The sequence below is a fragment of the Wasmannia auropunctata genome, unplaced genomic scaffold (genome assembly GCF_000956235.1).
Source record: "Wasmannia auropunctata unplaced genomic scaffold, wasmannia.A_1.0 LD335987.1, whole genome shotgun sequence".
Lineage (NCBI taxonomy): Eukaryota > Metazoa > Arthropoda > Insecta > Hymenoptera > Formicidae > Wasmannia > Wasmannia auropunctata.
Window position 1 is genome coordinate 2,742,690 of NW_012026903.1, and position 18,951 is coordinate 2,761,640.

The 18,951-nt window shown below is 41.1% G+C and overlaps 1 protein-coding gene across 1 annotated transcript; it reads left to right on the forward strand.

The window, feature by feature from the left end:
• The first annotated feature begins 1,704 nt into the window (after positions 1-1,704).
• Positions 1,705-16,373, forward strand: LOC105454297 (la-related protein CG11505). The gene is made up of 10 exons (XM_011696840.1): positions 1,705-1,785; positions 3,386-3,764; positions 4,693-4,942; positions 5,028-5,168; positions 5,396-5,617; positions 5,750-5,892; positions 5,991-7,049; positions 12,165-12,432; positions 12,973-13,077; positions 13,641-16,373. The coding sequence occupies exons 1-9, from the start codon at positions 1,770-1,772 to the stop codon at positions 13,066-13,068; spliced, it is 2,574 nt and encodes an 857-aa protein (XP_011695142.1). The 5' UTR covers positions 1,705-1,769; the 3' UTR covers positions 13,069-13,077; positions 13,641-16,373.
• The last annotated feature ends 2,578 nt before the right edge of the window (positions 16,374-18,951 follow it).

Here is an 18,951-nt window from a genome sequence, read left to right on the forward strand (position 1 = left end):
GGAGTGTGCAAAATATGCTAGTGATCGCGAAGAGTTGAAATTCGTTGGAAAAACGAACGTTCAATATGCGCGTCTGTTTGTTCAAAGGAAAAAAAAGAAGCGCTTGCTTTTCTAACGAGAATTGATGAAAAAAGAAATTGTTTAGAATTGGATAAAATAGAGAGCGAGACTGATGGAAAAAAAGTATAGAGAAAAATTGAAATTCTTAACGTATTTTTCTTGCTTGGAGAAACTAAAGAATTTCCTTTCAAGAGAGATAAGATACTCAAACATCGTACATTATCATTTGTGAATATCGTACTTTTTTCTACACTCTCATTTCTCCTTGTTTTGAAGATTAGAATAGCTTTTGTATTTTGATAAATCACATAAAGTCTAAATTTATAGGTCAATAGAATCAATAGACGAATAGGAAATAATTTATAATGAAGCAGGAAGAAAACAGAGAAGTCAATAAGAAAAGATAAGATGAATATCCTTAGTCCTTTCTTATTTTCTTTTACGATAAAAAAATTCAAATATCGAATTTTCGTCAAACACTCGATAGATGTTTTTTTAGGTTTCTCGAATGACAAGATAAATATTTTTAGCGGTCTTCTCTATTTTCTATTTCGATAAAAAAATTCAAATATTGAATTTTCGTCAAGCGCTTTCTTGATGGATCCCCCTTTTTAGAATTTTTCAAAAGGCAGATAAATATATTCTTAGCGTCTTTTTTTTTTATTAAAATAGAGTATGGCATTTTATTTTGACAAACGCTACCGTCTCTTAATTAAATTTCTCGAAGAAGGGCTAATAGAGGATAGATATCTTTAGATTTTTCGTAAATGTCAGAAAGAATTGAACGAGGAGGGCTGTCGGGGGAGATTCGGGCGCGGATTCAAAAGTGGCGCGCTCGAAGGGGGGATCGTGCGCGCGCCCCCCGGTGTCGGCGCGAGGCGGCACGGCGCGGCGGCGGGGCTGCGCGGCGCACCGCCGGGCCCCAGAATGCACCGCGCGCCACGGCATGTGCCTTTCCGCCATTTTGTAGTTTGCTCGAGAGACTGTGTTGAGTTCGATTCTTCCACCTCGGTAAGGAAACACCGTCGTGCGTAACGGCCGCGCGTTGATCCGCACGGCGCGGTGGGCCGTGGTACGCACAGGGCGGATCGTAACGCGCGCGTCGCGCAGCGTCGCGTATTCGCGTGAGGAACGTGCCGAAACTCGCCGCCGCCTGTCTCGCTAGCCTGTCGTGCTGCTGCTGCTGTGTGCTGCTGTGGTGTGCTGCTGCTGCTGCGTCGCGTATTTCGTCGCGCGCACGCGAGCGTGTGCGTGCGTGCGTGCGTGCGAGTGAGCGAGCGAGCGGAGCGGACGAGCGAGCGGGCAGGCGGGCGTACGACGGGCGAGAGAGCGATCGGGGCCCCGCGCGGACATCCGAGGCTCTAGAGTCGTCGGCCCATCGTCGGATCATCGAGGCCAGGCACGAGATATCCGAGAAACGAATTCTCGCAAACGCGCACCACGAGACGCCCCGCGCGCACAACGAATCCGAGAGCAAGCAACCAAGTGCCTACACGGGAGGGAGAGAGAGAGAGTGAGCCCTCTCTTTCTCTCTCTAGCCGAGAAACCGATCTGCACGAGGCCGTTCGAGAGATAGAGGGAGAGAGAGAGCGAAAGAGAGAGCGAGAGAGAGAGAAAGAGCGAGTGAGCGAGCGGACGGGCGAGCGAACGGGCAGGCACCTCGTAGCGCTAGATTCAGGGCACATGGGATCATCCGGGCCCGTCTCGAGATGAACGGTGATTTCGGTAACGACCATCCGTCCCATTCATCAAACCACGCAACCACCATGCGACCACATCATCATCGTCGGTGTTAGAAACGGGGGAAAAAAAAACACGCGCTCGTTGGGGGAAGTGTCGTAAAGTCTTGTCATCGCGCCCGCTTCACCTCGTCCTCGTCGACCGTCGCACCACCTCCTTATGTTGCTGTGCCGTTCCGCGCCGCATGCTAAACTCGCGCCGTACGTCGACACGTCGTTATCGCCGCTGTCGCCGTCCTTCATCTTCTCGTCCACGTCGCCGTCGTCATCGTCCTCGTCATCACGTCCGTGTACGTTTGTCCTCGTGCTCATCCTCGTCGTTGTCGTTGTCGTCGTCATCGTGTCGCGACGTGTTCACGTTCGTGTCCGGTTCGGTGAGCGGCTCGCCGCCACCGTGTCGTGGCCACGATCGCGCTATATTTGGCCGATAACGCGCCGCGCGCATCGCAACATATTGCGCGTCCTTCCGCGCGGGGATCCTCGTCTGGCGCGCCGCGGGCCGCCCCGGGCGGCCGTCGTCGTGGCACGTAGCCCGACGCACCGTCGCCGGGCCTCGCCGGAGGTACTCCTTGGCGCGTGCGAGGGGCAATTCGCCGACGCAACCTGTGTGACGGCGTACCACACGCCGTCGACCTCGACCTCGCGCGCGCGTGCATTTCCTCTCGATATCGTTTCCCCGTATCGTTCCGCGGCTACCACGTTGTTGCAATCCCTGTGAAAGCTCGCACGCGTGTTTTTTTTCCTCACGGTGCTCCACACTCTGTGGTCTCCGGATCCACGGTTGCGGTGCTCGCCTCCGTCGAATAGTGCTTCATATACGGTCGATTGATCCTCCTGTTCATCTTCTGTTCTGTGGGACACTATTGTCGTTGTCATGATAGTTTACCAGGATAAGGGCTGTCAGTGTTGTACAAGGCATCCTAGCTTAAGCACATAACATTATTGGTCGATTATATGATATATATATATATATATATATATATATATATATATATATGTATATATGTATGCATATGTATATATATAAATCATATTTAAAATTAAGTCAGGTGGCAATGCTCTGTAGAAAATAACTAGAAATATTCTGTAGATTGCAATGATTTTCTTAGACTACGAGTATGACTAGTTATTCTTGGAAGAGATGTTAATATATTTCACATATGTAGTCATTCTTCGTAGAGCTATTATTGAATATTAATCTGATTGATCGTTACATTAAATCGTAAGCATAAATGTATAAGAAAGTCATATATGATGTAATATCTGGACATATTGTTGCAGAGAGCCATATTTAATGCACTGAAATATGTAACTCACTGTCGGATTAGGTTAGAATTATAGATGAGCTATTTCTAACATTTTTAATTGCCATTTAAAGTTACATATACTGGACTAATTCAAAATATTTTATCAAAAATTTGATTTTTTTAACTTTATTTAAAGTAAATTGCCATTTTGCACAGAATTGATTACATCTATAAATTTATTAAGAGCAGCAAGCCACATTCTTCATTACAATATGTGTACTCTTGTACAACAAAAGTGAAATTACATGAAGGTTACAACATATCTACTCCCTTTTGCAGGGTACGTTTACATGAATGGGGACATCGGGAAGCTGCCACCAGGGGCGGTCTACCCAGCCACCCCTGAACCTCTGGGTCCACAGGTTGCGGGCGCAATTGGTGGTGGTGTGCCTAATATAGACTACGGAGTCATGAACGGTGCGCCGAGCGGCAGTGAATTGATACTTGACGCTGGTGTCGGCAGTCTGGAACCATCGCCCCAACACGCTATAAGCATGCACGGAGGTGCCGTCGGTTACAGCCCAGTAGACGTCGCCGCATTGGGCGACGCCTCCGCCGCCCCGCCGTCTGTGCCGATGACAGATCTAAATGTCCCCGGCATACCTCTGGAGACGCTTAAACAGATGCTCTCTACACAACTTGAGTACTACTTCTCCAGGTAATGAGTCCTTACATTTCCTCCAGAATCTCTTTCTCTTTCTCTCTCAACTTACAATTGCATGAAACTGCACAGTGATTTTGGAAATACATATATTTGCATTAATTATATATATCAGTGATATATATGTATTTATTGTTTCCGAAACGGGTTAACACAATCCTACCCACCATACTCTTTCCACACTTGTAACCTTTGAGCAATATATCTTTTATCAATATAACATAAATTCAATATTAAGGAACAGGCTTGAACCTGGGATCCTTCTGATTATGAGCTGACCGCTTTCACATAGAGTCATTTATCACCCAAATTTATATTGATTTGATTTTCCTAATCTTAAAAAGTGACCTTTGATCACGTGTTATTATGTTTATATTATTATATTTATGTGATGATTAAATAAGACTACTAATCGATAACTGTGTAGTACATTTGGTAACTAAATTTTTAGTCAAGTAGAAAGAAAGAAAAGAAATAATTTAATGGAATTTTAATAATCTTAAAATAATTCATACTTATATATATATATATATATATATATATGTACATATAAAAAATTAAAGGGTCAAAACTATATATTAATTAATGCCTGAATACACAACTTATTTTTTTTTACAATAATTATTACGTATAATTATATTATTACGTATTATTACGTACATTATTACGTATAATTATATTATATTACATATAATTATTGTTAAAACTAAATTATTGTTAAAAATCTACTTTGATCTACTTTGGATAGAAAAAAATTTCTAAAATATTTTTGCCAAAAAACAATGATTTTTTCATTGAGCATCGCATACATTTCCTTGTCATATGCAATTAACATGCAAATTGCATAAGCACACGCACATATAAGAGAATGTATGTGACAAGATATGATAATTCAGAATGAACAATATAATGTTTGTCTTTCCAGAGAGAATTTAGCCAACGATACCTATTTGTTGTCGCAAATGGATAACGATCAATATGTGCCGATATGGACGGTAGCGAATTTTAATCAAGTGAAAAAACTGACGAAAGATATTAAACTCATAACGGAGGTCCTGAAGGAGTCTCCCAATGTTCAAGTTGATGAGGAGGGGCAGAAAGTGAGGCCCAATCATAAACGATGTATCGTGATACTTCGCGAGATACCAGATAGCACTCCGCTGGAAGACGTGAAGGTTTGTCCCCGACGTCTATTTTACAATAATCATACAAAGCGGCCAAGCCTCCGGCTCTTTAATTCACTTGAATTCTTCATTGTAGAATTTATTTTCTGGGGAGGGATGCCCGAGAATTATTTCCTGCGAGTTTGCTCACAATAGTTCGTGGTACGTGACATTCGAGTCCGACGAGGATGCTCAAAAGGCCTACCGGTTTTTACGCGAGGAGGTTCGAGAATTTCAGGTGAGTTTGCAATCTCGGGGATGCTCCGTTATTAATTTCGTTCGAGTAACTGGGCGTAACGGAGTAAATATTTATCAATGATTTTCGATGATTCATCGAGTTCATAGCTATATTTAGCTTCAATTAGCAGGCTATCGTGGAGCTATAATTGGAGATTTATCGCTGTAGCTATAAATAATTGCTGCGAATCTAAGTCCGTAATTTCTAATTCCGTTTGTTTAATCCAGGGAAAGCCGATAATGGCGAGAATCAAAGCTAAACCAATGAACAGGCTACCGATACACACTGTGGCCGGTGTGAGTGGTATAAAGAACGGCTACAGAACTCCACCCCCTCCCCCTGTCTATGATCCGAGTAGTTACACGACTGGTCAGCAACGGTTTCTCTATACCAATGGCACGACCATGCCTCAGACAACTATGCCGGCGTATGCGAACCAGGTTGTTTATGTAAGTGTGCAAATTAGAAATTCTTCCCGCGACAATGCGCATAAAACTCTCCTAGTATTTTGAATGAATAATAATTCGTCGTGTGTAAGGAAGAAGCTGTTGTAAAAATGTTTCTTCATATTTCTTTTTCAGCAACCGTTCTATCCGGCCAGTATGATGCCTTGGGGGCCAACTAGTCCCGCTTATTTCGAGATGTCCAATGTCTTTACGATGAACGGAATCACGCCGCACAACACGTTCACGCGTTCGAACACGAGATACAATCCTCGACATAGGTAAGAGCCTGGCATTTTCACATTACTTTTATAGAAATTATATTTTTCGAACAGATCTCTCGGTATCTGAAAATTCTTTTTTTTTTATATATACATAGGAATAGACAGAGAAACGGCTCCGATCGAAGCTGCTTAATAGACCCGGCCAATCCCAGTAACAACAATAACAATCACCACCACCATCATCATCACCATCACCACCACCACCATCAGCCGTCGTCTATGCCACCGCTGAGTAATCGCAGCTCTCACCCGCCTATGACCGGCGGTGGTGGTGGTGGAAACAATAGCGTGTCCTTGAGCTCCTCCACGTCCACTTACCACCACGCTTCGAGTTTACCCCCTACGAAACCGCCTGCCTCCTCGTCCTCATCTTCCTATCAGTCCGGCACAAAGTTCCATTCATCGTCGTCAGCCGTGTCGTCTGTCGAGCACGCAAAGGGAGCTTCCTCCTCGTTGTCCTCCGCGCAGGACCAGGACGCAACGGCGGCGGTCGAGCCCTCCGCCGCGTCCGCCACTTCGGCGCCTTCGTTCACCCGCCACCGTATCCATCGCAGGACCAAAGACCAGGACGCGAAAGTAGCCGCCGGAAACAACCACCCGCTGCCGGCGATCAAGGAGTCCCTGCCGGCGAGCGGTGGCAGCGGGAGCAACAGCAACTGCGGCGGCGGCCGCAGTAGCGGCGTGCAGTTCGACCTCGAGGCAGCCGCCTTTCCGCCCCTGCCCGGCCTTGACACCGATCACGGCAAAGCGTCGTCCGACGTGGGCACCGGCGGCAACGCCGGCGCCGTCGGCATGGAGTCTTCATCGCAGAATCGATTGTCCGACGTCGTCAAGGGTACTGCCAAGCTCAAGGCCGTTGTCAAGGACAAGGAAAGTGGTAACCAGCCGCAACCTCAGCAGCAACAGCAGCAGCAACCTGCCGCAGCGCCTGCGCCAGCAGCGGCGAGCACCGCCAGTAGATCCGCTAGTCCTGGAGCGAGTACCGGAGCGGAGGCACAGGGTAACGTCGCCGCCGCCGCCGCTGCCGCATCGATGAATTCTGCGAACGCTACGCATATCCTTAATCCGCCGACGGTCAACAACGAGAATACGTCGTCGGCCGACGCTGCCGCGCTCAGCACCGTCGCGCTCACTCCCCCGTCATCTCCTGATAAGTGAGTGGGATTTTTAATTATACGCTCGCTCGGTGTAACGGTGTTTCGGGCAGTTGCGGAGAGTTGCGTTGAGTTCGCGAATTGACTTGTGGCTGAATTAACGAACTGTCTGTTTCAATCTGCGTTGGAGATGTGTTATGATTTTTGGGAAAAGAAAAAAAAGAATAGATTCTTTCTAATGGATCTATAATACCTTTTTATCCGACGACGATTAATGTACATAGTTTCGTCGTGAAGTGTGGAAATGATTCGGTCATACGAATATATATATTTTTTTAATCTTTTTCTCCAACGAGACCTTGCATTTTTTGCTCGTTCGATACGTATGCGTATGAAACAGCCGATGAGCTTCATTGAATTCATTTTGTTTTTTTTTTTGTTTTTGTAAGTAAAGTCGCTATTTAACTCTTGATTACAAAAGCGACAAAACGGCTGTCTTGTTCCAAAGTACGCGACGAAACTTTCCGCTCTCCCAATACACATACATACGTGTACATATATGTATATGCGCGCTACTGCGCAAAGAGAGAGGGAGAATGATAGAGAGAGAGAGAGAGAGAGAGAGAGAGTAAGAGAGTGAAAAGTTCTCGGTCCTTGAATCGTTAACCTTTTATAGGACCGTTTTATTTTAATTTTACTTGTAATTCATTTTAGTTTTATCCCTTTTTAAGCTGATTTCTTTATTTCTTTTCCGTTTGTAATGATTTTTTCTTGAAAGATATTTACATGATTAACGAGGTTTTGCATTGAAAAACCAGTGAATTGTATTGCCGTGTTGTCGAATCCTTGTGTTTATGAAAATTACGTTTATTCCTTCTCTTTTCTTTTTTTTTTTTTATATAGATAAGTGTGTTCATTCTATATGTAGATCGTCATAAAATCGCGTAATTTAAAATTTTGATTAAATTGATTAAAAACGTCGCTCGAGATTCACTTCGATTTTGTCCGCGAGATTGAGTTAATAACATCCCGTTTAAGCGTAGCAAATTTCTTTTCTCTTATGCGATCGAAGACAGCTGATTGCTTTTCGTTGCTTTTAGTCCTGTAAATGGTTATTATGACGGTTTTTACTACTTTGCACTCTACTTTTTGCGAGAAGGATATGTGTGTACAGAATTTTAAACATTTATATTTGTACCTAATCGTTGATTACTAATTATACTTGACGCATAGAAAGCAAACGCGCGAGTTCAGGGTGGGAGGGAGGAAGGAGGGGGTCATATAGTCAAATTCCGTTTCAAAATGAGGGATTCAGCTGGTCTCCGTAAAACGGATTCCTGAAAATTTGTGTTTATACTCTTGTTATAATATCCTTGGATCGGGCGGGACCGTTGTAATGTCGTATCCTCCGCAATTCCACATTGGAGATTCTATTCTTCGGATTCTTCCGTCGTACCCGCTGTATCTTTGGGTCCTTAGCCTTCTCAGGAGGATCTTCAATTTCTTCTCTTTAAGAGATCAGTCGACGACTGATCTAAAAAAGATCTAAGGATCCAAGGATACCGGCGTCACGGGTTTACGTACCCAGAGGAGTATCGTAAAAGGAGGAACCACATTATTAGAGTTAAAGCTCGAGCTCTAAACTTCTTCACAAGATGTAGCGCACATGCTTGCGATCGAGATTCGGCCTCGAGGTTAGTCAGCTCGATAACGTGGATCCTCCTTGATTTATGAACCTACAGGAATGCCGGATTATTCGGTTCGTTATTGTTGTTGTTGTTGTTGCTGTGTTGTTGGCTGCATTATGTGCTATGTTGTTTTGTGAATGACGGACATTGTGTTTTCTCCTTCCCGCACGACCGACGTAGTTCGGGGGACGCGATCGATCGCACGCCCACGTCGGTCGATCTTTGTTACCTGGGAGGAAGGAAGGGTGGGAGAAGGGAGATCTTTCCTTTTTCTCATCGAAAAGATGTGCGAAAGTCGAAGCTTTCTTTCCATCGCCATAGTTAAAAAGAATAATGTTACTAACTATTTAATTATCCTTCGAGTTACCGGGGTAGCCTTATGTCCGCCTTACTCTCGCCTTACTTTCTTTCGGTTTTCTTTTCGTATTTAAACGCGTATGTTTTATCGTGGGGAATCACGCGAAAGTCAAGGATCTAAGAACGCGCGACTTTGTGAGATTCGAAATACGGGGATTCGAGTTGAGTACGTAGATTTTCCAAGTTTCCGAGACTCGAGACTGTATGTACACTCGCTCACTAAAAGGTTGCGACACTTTTTTTTTATAGGTTTCTAATTTATATTTAATATACGTAATATATACTTTATAGATAACTAATATTTTGCAAATGCAAACCACGATGTACTATCTTTAGTCTAAAGGCAGTATAACACCAATCGTGGTCCGCATTTGCAAAATATTAATGCGTTTTGAAACCTATAAAAAAGAAAGTGTCGCAACCTTTTAGTGAGCGAGTGTACATTCTTCACGGTCGTTCTTCAGCGAGAATGCCGATGTGAAGATGGTTTTTTTGTAGAGTTTTTTTATTTAATCCTGAAAAAAAACTAACATTCTCGAATCTTTTAAATTGTTAGATCTTGAGCTATGCGCGCGAACTTCTCACTCTTCGTTTATCTCTTACCGTTGAAATAAAATAAATTAATTAGATGTACTCGCAATATTATAATTTGCCATTTTCTTCTTATCGATAATTTCGTCGTTATCATCGCCTTTCTGATTCTGACGTTTTGGGAATTTTTTTTATTTTGTTTATCATAAGGTCTTCTGAATATTACCTTTCTCCTTTGTATGAGTTCTATAAGCATGCTCTATAAATCCGGTGCATAAGTAAGGGTTTTGCGGTATCATGGATTCTTTTAGACGCTTTTTAGTTTTCTTGAGTGTAGACCTCTTTCGTCCCTGGATCATTGAACCACTCGACCACCTTACCTCCAACCCTGTTCTTCGAGGACGAGACTCTGCTTCCGTGTCGTCCAGACGTAATTCGGTCCTCGAATTTAATAGATTTTACACGTTTCAGTTACTAGACACTCAGACCTCTGTGCCCTTGGTGCATTCGGTATTCGAGTAAATACAGGATTCTCGGATGTCATTACATCTTTCATCTCTTCAGCAGCTCCCATAACGTTTCTCGTATTCGCAAAGTTTCGATTGCGAATTTTTTTAAGACACACTTCAGAGAGCCCCAACCCGAAGATGTGAGGATCGAGTTTACGCGAAGCTAAATACTGCCCAAGGAGATTTGCGAGGATCCTGGAGGCGCCTAAAAACGAGAGAATATTCGAATTATTTTTCTAAGGATGTCTAAATTCAAGGATCCATCTAAGAATCCTAGTGTTCAATGATCGAGGGACCTGTGAGAGAACCTATCCCTTTCGATATGAGAGTACAGCACATACGCCGCATATATTCCGCCGATTGAAATCAGCATTAAAACATCTATTGCTAAGCGCACTAGAACGCTACACGTGTGTGCGGGAATGTATGCGGTATTATTGTGGTATGAGACACTTATTTCTCTTCTGGCCTGTACTACTTTTGCGGCAGATAAACGATAAAAACGATTGAATAGGGATGTACGATAAAGTAACATTACTTTTCAGGGTTTTCTAATATATTATGATTATTATTTGATTATTATATTATTGCTATTGTCATTATTATTATAAATTTTTAATATTAAGATTATTATTATTATTAATTATTATTGTTCGGTTTCAAGTTACTCGTAAAGGCATTTTGATTATGAAATTTTTCTCTAGCTCATATAATTCTAACGTTTACTAAGTTAAGTTATGATTCTCTTTACGTGGACTGCAAAATGAATAATATAAAACGGAAGCAACGAGAAAAAACACACATACACGGTCTCAGCATGGTATCTGGTGCACCTTTGGTAAAATGACTATAGTTGCATTGTCAGCGATGAAACTAGAAGTTAATAAACAATGTGTATACTGATGTTTGTTAATCGTGTCTTGCGATATTGCAAAAAACTCCTTCTCTTTTGCATCCCTCGATCGTTCGCGGGCGGTTCTCGTGAAATGAATTTTTACTTCTTATCTTACTATTTATTTTTCTAAGAAATTCACATTATGTTACAAATAATCAGATTCCTTAACTATGTTTCATCGCCAGATTCTTTTGTAGTCAAAGACTTGCATTCTGGGATTTATCGGATAATTCTGGGAAAATTAAATTTTCTTTAAACTTACTACAAGTTTCAGTTTTTTTTTTTTAATTTTCTTCTTTCTTCTGGGTATAATTGAGTTCTCACGTTTTCGAAATTTCTTTGAGCATTCCTGGAATCATGGGATCGAGAATCGCCTACACGAACTGATTCTTTCTCACTGTGCATGAACGAAGTGGATATGCGGTGCGGGAATAACAGTTACCAGCGTGCGCGTTTAGTATTTGATGGTGCACGTAATAGAGAGAGTTGACATTATATACGCTTAGTATCGCAATGAGCATTGATTTCTGATCTTTGAGCTACGGTTTCGCAAATCGATGTTTTTTTTTTTTGTATAAACTTTATAAATACACATGCATGCTTCCGCGATGTGTGAGGACGATGTGCAACGGTCTCTCGACGTGTCCAAGGATTTAAGAATATAAAAAAATTTAAATATCTCGCTAGGTGTCTACAGACCTTTGAGATACCTAAATTTTCCCGGGGACATGTATTCCTCGAAGGTTGTGAAGCCCCCACAGTGTATGATTCAAGGATGACGAAATGGGAATCTATCTCTGAGAATCCAAAGGATTCGCATCGAGGATATCGTTTCGTTGATAGAAAAATGACACAAGTAAAAAAATTAGTGTCTTTGAGATGACGGAAGGAAAATCGAGACTAAAGACTTAATATTTTTGTCATAATTTTATTGTAATACAATTTATACGTTAAAGAATACATTATAATTGAAAGTATAACATGGAAAGAAAGTAAGATTATAAAAATTGCATATTTACTATTTTAATTAAAATGTCCAAAATTTGGAATGTTAAAATGCAGTACTGAAAAGCTGTCAATTTTGAGATGCTTTTCTATCGATACAACCGATATATCTCTGCGGATCCTGGAGATCTCAGTATAGCTAAAGTAAGCATGTGCTAGTCTTTTACCACTGACAATGCACCGCTGACAGATCTATAAAGACTGACGACTCGAACATGGTGAACGGTGTGGACGACGCTGTAGTTGCGAATACGCACCTGCCGGCACTGGCCACGTCGACGATAACGACGGCTACGACGACGACAACGGCGACGACGGCGACGTCGGCCGCGGCGACCACGGACGATGCCGAGACGGTGACCAGGTGCGACTGTAACAACGTCGTCGTCGTCCCTCCTCCTACTGCCTCTTCACAGAACTCCCAATCGCAAACTGGAGTGGCCTCTGCCTTCCCTATAGTAAGTATTTTGTTATTTCTCTCTCGAGAGAACTTTTGCTACTAGTTTGAAAGAGCGCCTCGGACTCTCTAAGATCTTTGAGGGAATTTAAGCATAAAGTAGTAAAAAGGAACGTAAATGTGTTAGAAGATGTAAGGAGGCAGATCTAAAAATTCTGTGATTTGAAATGAGGAGGTGACAGGTGGAAAAGTAATTAAACGTTAGGAATCCAGAAATGAAAAATTTCAAAGATGCAAATTAAAAAATTAAAATTTGTTACATCTTTATTATAGAAATTTATAAATGTATAAATAGATTATGAATTTGTAAAAGTAAGATTTTAATTAAATAAATAAGCAAATGTAAAGATTCTAAAAGTATAAATGATAATTTGAAAATCATTGAATGCTGTAGATGATATGTATAAAATTTGAATTTTAAATTTTTCTATAAATTTAATCTGAACTTGGCATTTTGTATATACATGGCGATTCTTACACTCTACAGAATAATGGATATTTTTATAAATACCGCGTGCTAATGAATATTTTGTTTTCGCAGGATCTTACGAGGCCAAGCTATGCCCAAGTAGCGCAACATTGCCGTGAGCTACCTTGTACAAAACACAAAACAGATGAGAGAGATAGAAATGTTTAAAAGCTGCACGTAAGTATCTTATTTTTTCTTCAAATAATTTCTACAGATTCTCTTTTAAAGAAGCTACGCACGTGGAGAGGAAAACGTCAATAAGTTTAATCTTGCGAATAATTAAGTATTATAAGTGTATTCACATAGTATTATAAATTAGTTTTCCATGAGTCTTAAAATTTTTTTCAAGAGGGAGTTATCAGTTTTTCATAAGAATTTCTTACAATTGTGTTAAAAAAATTGAAAATATTAATTTGCAATTAGAGAATTTTGCAAGAATATAAAGAGTAGTTAAAGATACATGCTTTTTAAAAATATCAAGCTTTTTAAAAATCCACGTGTATATTTAAAGAAACCTTTACTTTTTTCCATTACCATTTTGTATTCTGAGATCTTTTTAAAACATGGTCTCAATTACCTTGGATCTTCGAAAATTCGTATAAAAATATTTTTCCAAATCCATAAATTTCCGATCCTCGTAAGGGGCAATCGGCTCGGAAAATGTCGAAAGTACTCACTTCTCCGTAAAAGAGAAACGTCTGCAACAGTGCGTATATTTTGTTCCTTTATATGCCACGAAGGTGACGACGGAAGGAAGAAGACACCATGAGCGGCGGATGCAGCTTAGATATAACGAAGCAAGAAGCCAAAATCTATCGATTACCACGCGTCAACGGGGTAATTAAACGATAATTAGCTGTGCTATATGTGCTATGACGTCATCGCCATCTTCTCGGGGTCGGATCGGATCGAGAATCAGGATATCGGAGCTCGCCGCTGCTTTCACCTACCTATCTACCCCCCCGGTACTCCCTTCTCAAACCGACGCCGTCACGTGCTGCAGGCGTGAGGAAGAGAGAACTTTTTACATTGTACAGTGACGTCTCGCCTACGATCAACGATCGATCGATCGACGAATCGATCAAGAGAGAGAAAGAGAGAGAGAGAGAGAGAGAGAGAGAGAGATTGAATGAGCGATAGTGTGTGTGTACGTGTGTGTGAAAATGTGTAAGACTCCGCTGCGCGCTATTATAGCGGCGCATTCGCAGGCGCTACTATTATATACAGGGTGATCGGAGAGTCCTGCGGGGCAGGTTTGTCGCCGCGGTTTGATGATGTTGATGGTCTTGCCGATATATATTTGCTTAATCGGCGCACAGTTGTTTTATTCGCTTTAATGCAATTTGCGGAATGCAATGATTCGATTGTAGTTTATTCGCGATTGGAGGACGTAAAAGATTTAAAAGTCTTGAGAAAATTTATTAAAAATTCGTTATAGGATTTAAGAATCTGATGTGCTAAATATAACGCGTTAATTGGACGAGAGGGAACGGCCACGGTTGGCAGAAGCCACGGGAGCGAGTGAGCGCTTAAGTCAATCTGCTGGCCAATGAGAATTATTAGGTTGGCAAAAAGAGATCGACAAGAGGAGCGACTGAGGAAAATCTAATTGAGAATCTAAGATTTCACGCACGTGTAAATGTTAATAAACAAATTGAGGTGTGCGCGGAATGAAATCATTTCACAATTTTGATTTCTTAAAGTGTGATATATATATATATATATATATACGCTCTTGAGATCTCGGATTTTCGATTTTTTCTTTTTTTTTCTTTTTTTTCCTTTTTTTTTTTCGTTTTTCTCAGCTCCGTGAGCTGCTCTTCGAGCTTTTATTACCGATCTTTACTCTTACTTGAGTTTCAATATAGACGATATAATACAGTTTTGAGTGTACCTAATAATGTTTGATAAGCTTTAGTTTTAAGACTTTATTAATTGGTAAGGAATCTTAATTAATAACAAATATATATGTATAGATCTAAAGAATTTGTGACTCTAAAAATTCAAGGATATGAGATGTGTAAATGATTGTCTAGAATATGCCTCGGATAAACGCGGGAGTGTGTTATGACGCACGACGTTTTAAAGAAAGAAAGAAAGAAAGCGGTTTTTCTCTCGACAGCACCAAGCGCCACGGCTGCGCGGCTTCCCGATCACCCGGTACATCGCGCAAGAGAAGAGTATTGTTATATCGTTTTTGGTTCTGTGATTGAGGTATATATTTGTTAGCTTGTAAAAAAAAACGCGTTAAAGAGATAAGATTATATTAACTCTTTTAAAGGGAGAAACCCCTTCCCCCCGCCCCTCCTTCGCGCGTGCCGGGCCGTAAATATTATTAACCGGGATGAAAACACACATGTCTATTAGATATATAATTATATATATTTGTGCCAAAAAACAAAAAAAAAACACATTGCTTGACGAAATCTCCCGAAATGTGCAACGAAGTGGACGCCGAAATCAGTTGAGATTCTCGCCAAGTGGAAAGTGCGGGTGTGGAATCCCTCCCCCCCCCTCCCATAAGAAATTCCGCTCTCTTCCACGTTTCTCATCTTTTACGCAAAAAAAAGTTAAAAATAACGAGAGGAGAACGAGAGAGAGAGAGAGAGATTTGTATTTTGTAAACGGAGGAGGCTACGAGATGATGTGTGTACGAGATTATGCGTGATTCATGCGACGTTATTGATGACGAATAATTATGATGATGATGAGGAGGAGGTGAGGGAGGAGGACGGTCGAGAAGCATACGAATTCTTGTTTTATGCGGCTAAAACAAGTGTGCGAGAAACTTGTCGCGGAGAAAATCGGCGGTGATACCGGATCTGTAAGATTTTTTATAAACCGAGGACGAGGAGGAAGGGCGATTGGGGAATGATCTTGGAGGAGGATATCGTTGCCGGTGCATTTCTCGTAAGAGATACCTTGCGTACTTTACAGTGTAATTACGATACATTTAATGAGCATTTTAATTAATATACCGTTGGCAAACGTGCATTGCATCGTGGTATCGTAATACGCGAGACGCAGGCGCGTAATGATGAGAAGAGGAGGAACGGATTAAATTCTTGTGTAGAGAATTTTGTATCGCGGTTGTGCTTGACGAGGTCTCTCGAGATACGCAACGAAAACGGGGCGCGTACATCGTACTCGCCTTTCCCGCATTAGTTTTACATTGGATATTTTTATACAGATGTATCTCTCTCCGCCTTGATTATTCCTCAATTTGTCGATCATCCACTTTGAGCACGCCGACGTTTAAAGTGGATTCCAAATTCATTTTTGTCACTGAAATCCTTTAAATTTGAATCTTTGCGAGTTCCGAAATACTTTCGGATCTCCCCCCCCCCCCCGAGGATTCTCCTGTGGAGTTTCGCACTTCGAAGTCTCGTCATGGATTCCATCTCTGTTCCTCTACCCTGTTTTGATTGTTTTTGACCTTTTTGATTTCCTTCTCGCTTATTTCCAATGAAAAATTCTTAAAAAAAACTTCCTCCAAAATTTTCTTAGATTATGTCTTTCGGACCCGCATGTTGTTTCGACGGTCCCAGTTCTCTTCTTTCCTCGTTTTTTTTTCTTTCTTTTGCGATTCCACCATTCAATCAGCTCTCTCTTTCTCTCTTAATCGCCACAATTTGTTGCCCGATTTTCCGCCCGCCTCGACAACGCGAATGTTCTCCGAAAAACGTACCCGGATATTTGTCAATTTCACACTTGGACCTCGCGTTGCTTCGTCGGGATAAGTAACTCCAATCCTCTCTCTTACATCGCGATTCCATTCATCCATCCATTTTTTCAATTTGTTCAATTTCCCATCGTCCAATTATGATTCCGTTATTCTTCCGTCTTGTTCGCCCACAGTTGGCTTGCGAGTGAAACACTGCGAATGAGCGTCGTTCGTTCTCACGGTGGTCATCGTCGATTTCGGAGACTATCGGGAGCGGCCACTTCCGATCTGCGTAAAACTCGACCCTCTCCCCTTTTTAACTAATCGCCCATTATACTCTTCGCTGCGTCGCGATCAGATTTTATTTTATTTTATTTTATTTTTTTTGTTAGATTATTATTTCTATTTCGACCCTCTGACCATGAAGTGCACTGCGACTTTTAGAAATCTTAGGGTCACATTTTTATTCGGCTGAGAGAGAAAGAGAGAGAGAAAGGAGAGAATGAAAAGAGAGAGATGTGTGCGAGAGAATATGCTAATTCGGAGTAGCTAGTGTTGCGAGAATCGGGACGACTAATTGAGCACGCATTTAAGTGCCTCAAAAAAGTATGTTGTATATTATTGATTATCTCTATTACCACTATTAATATTAATTAGTACTATTGATTGCTCTATTATATTATTATCATCATTATTTTATTATTATATTATTATTATTATTATTATAAGCAGGAGCTTTTGGCTTTAGGTGTTACGATGATGCATATGTACCTACACACGTACACACACATACATACATACATACATATATACATACATCCACAAATACACGTTATAGAAAGTAAAAAAAAACTAGAAAAAGGATGTGAAAGAAATAGAAAGGACATTACTAAATAAATAGATACACATATATATATATATATATATACATATATATTAATACATATGTATATATATATTTATTTATTTGTTAATGATTTCGGCCTTCCATATTCAGAACGTGCTTTTATCAATAAAAGCGCTTTTAAGTATATAGTTTATATCACATACATTACATGTTTAAAAGCACTTTTATGAAAATAACGCCGTGCGTTCCGAACACGGGCCGACGCGTATGCGAATTTGTGAATTGACCAAGCGTAACGAAAAAAGATTATATATATATATATATATATAAAGACACGGAAAAAGGATGAAAAATCGATCTTCTGCGAATGGGATGCAACAAGTTAACGTTGTGTTGAACGTACATACTGCTATACTTTGAACTCTACGATGCTGCCGTTTCATTTATACACACGTACATACATACACAGGGCGTTTCGAAATAGGATTGTCAGCTGTTTCTGTTAATATTGAGTTGAATAAATCAAATAAATGATATGTCGGACAAATATCGACTCTCAGAGGATCGTATATCGTGCTGGAAAGATATTCCCCTGGATTCTTGCGATTTGTCACGGAATTAACGAAGTTGATCGTGCACATTTGAAAGAAAAAATATATATATATATTTTATATACTTACATACATAAAAATATATAAATTTATATATAAATTATATATATATATATATATATTTATAAATTTATATATGAATTTATATATGAATATATTTAATATTATAATATTGGACGTATCAAATTCTCTCAGATTAATCGTATATTTTTGAACTATTTGAGAATCAGAGATCATTAAAGATCAGGACCCTCATAGATGGCGATTGAAAAAGCTGGGAGTTTTAAAATTCCGTAACAGAGATATGTCCATGTAGTCGGATGACAACAAGAACATTACATGCAGTCACGCGCTGCCGCTGTGTTATGATACGAGCGACGACCGGCAAAACACTCAAAATTCCAAAGACCGTTCAACAGGAGCGCGTGAGAAGGATCGAAGGCTCAAGTATGCGCGAGTCCAACGTCCGAGATGATGAATTAAAGGAAAAAAAAACGGCTAACGAATTAAAAAAAAACCCAGATAATTCGAGGAGAAGGAGTTGCAGATTCGAACGTTCGTCACGCGGAATCGATGCGGGCTTTTTCCCCGGGAAGTCGCCAAGAAACCAGGAAATATGCCGAGGGATGATCTTTCGCCGTGCGATTCTCTGGAAATCACACTTAACGTAATAACACGTCGTCCGCTGCGTATGAAAATATTCTGCGAGAGAGAGAAAGCGATATATATATATATATACATATTGTATATCCCAGAGTCTCCGCATCCGCGAAGCGTCGTCCGAGAGGAGTAGCGGATGCGCGCCCAGGGAAAAATAAAAAAATGATCGATCGTCGATCGTCCGATGAACCGCCGGAAGCGCACCGGATTGGGGCGGTGTGGATCGTTTCAATTCGCACACGTTGTGCTCTAGGCGAGTCCTAAAGCGC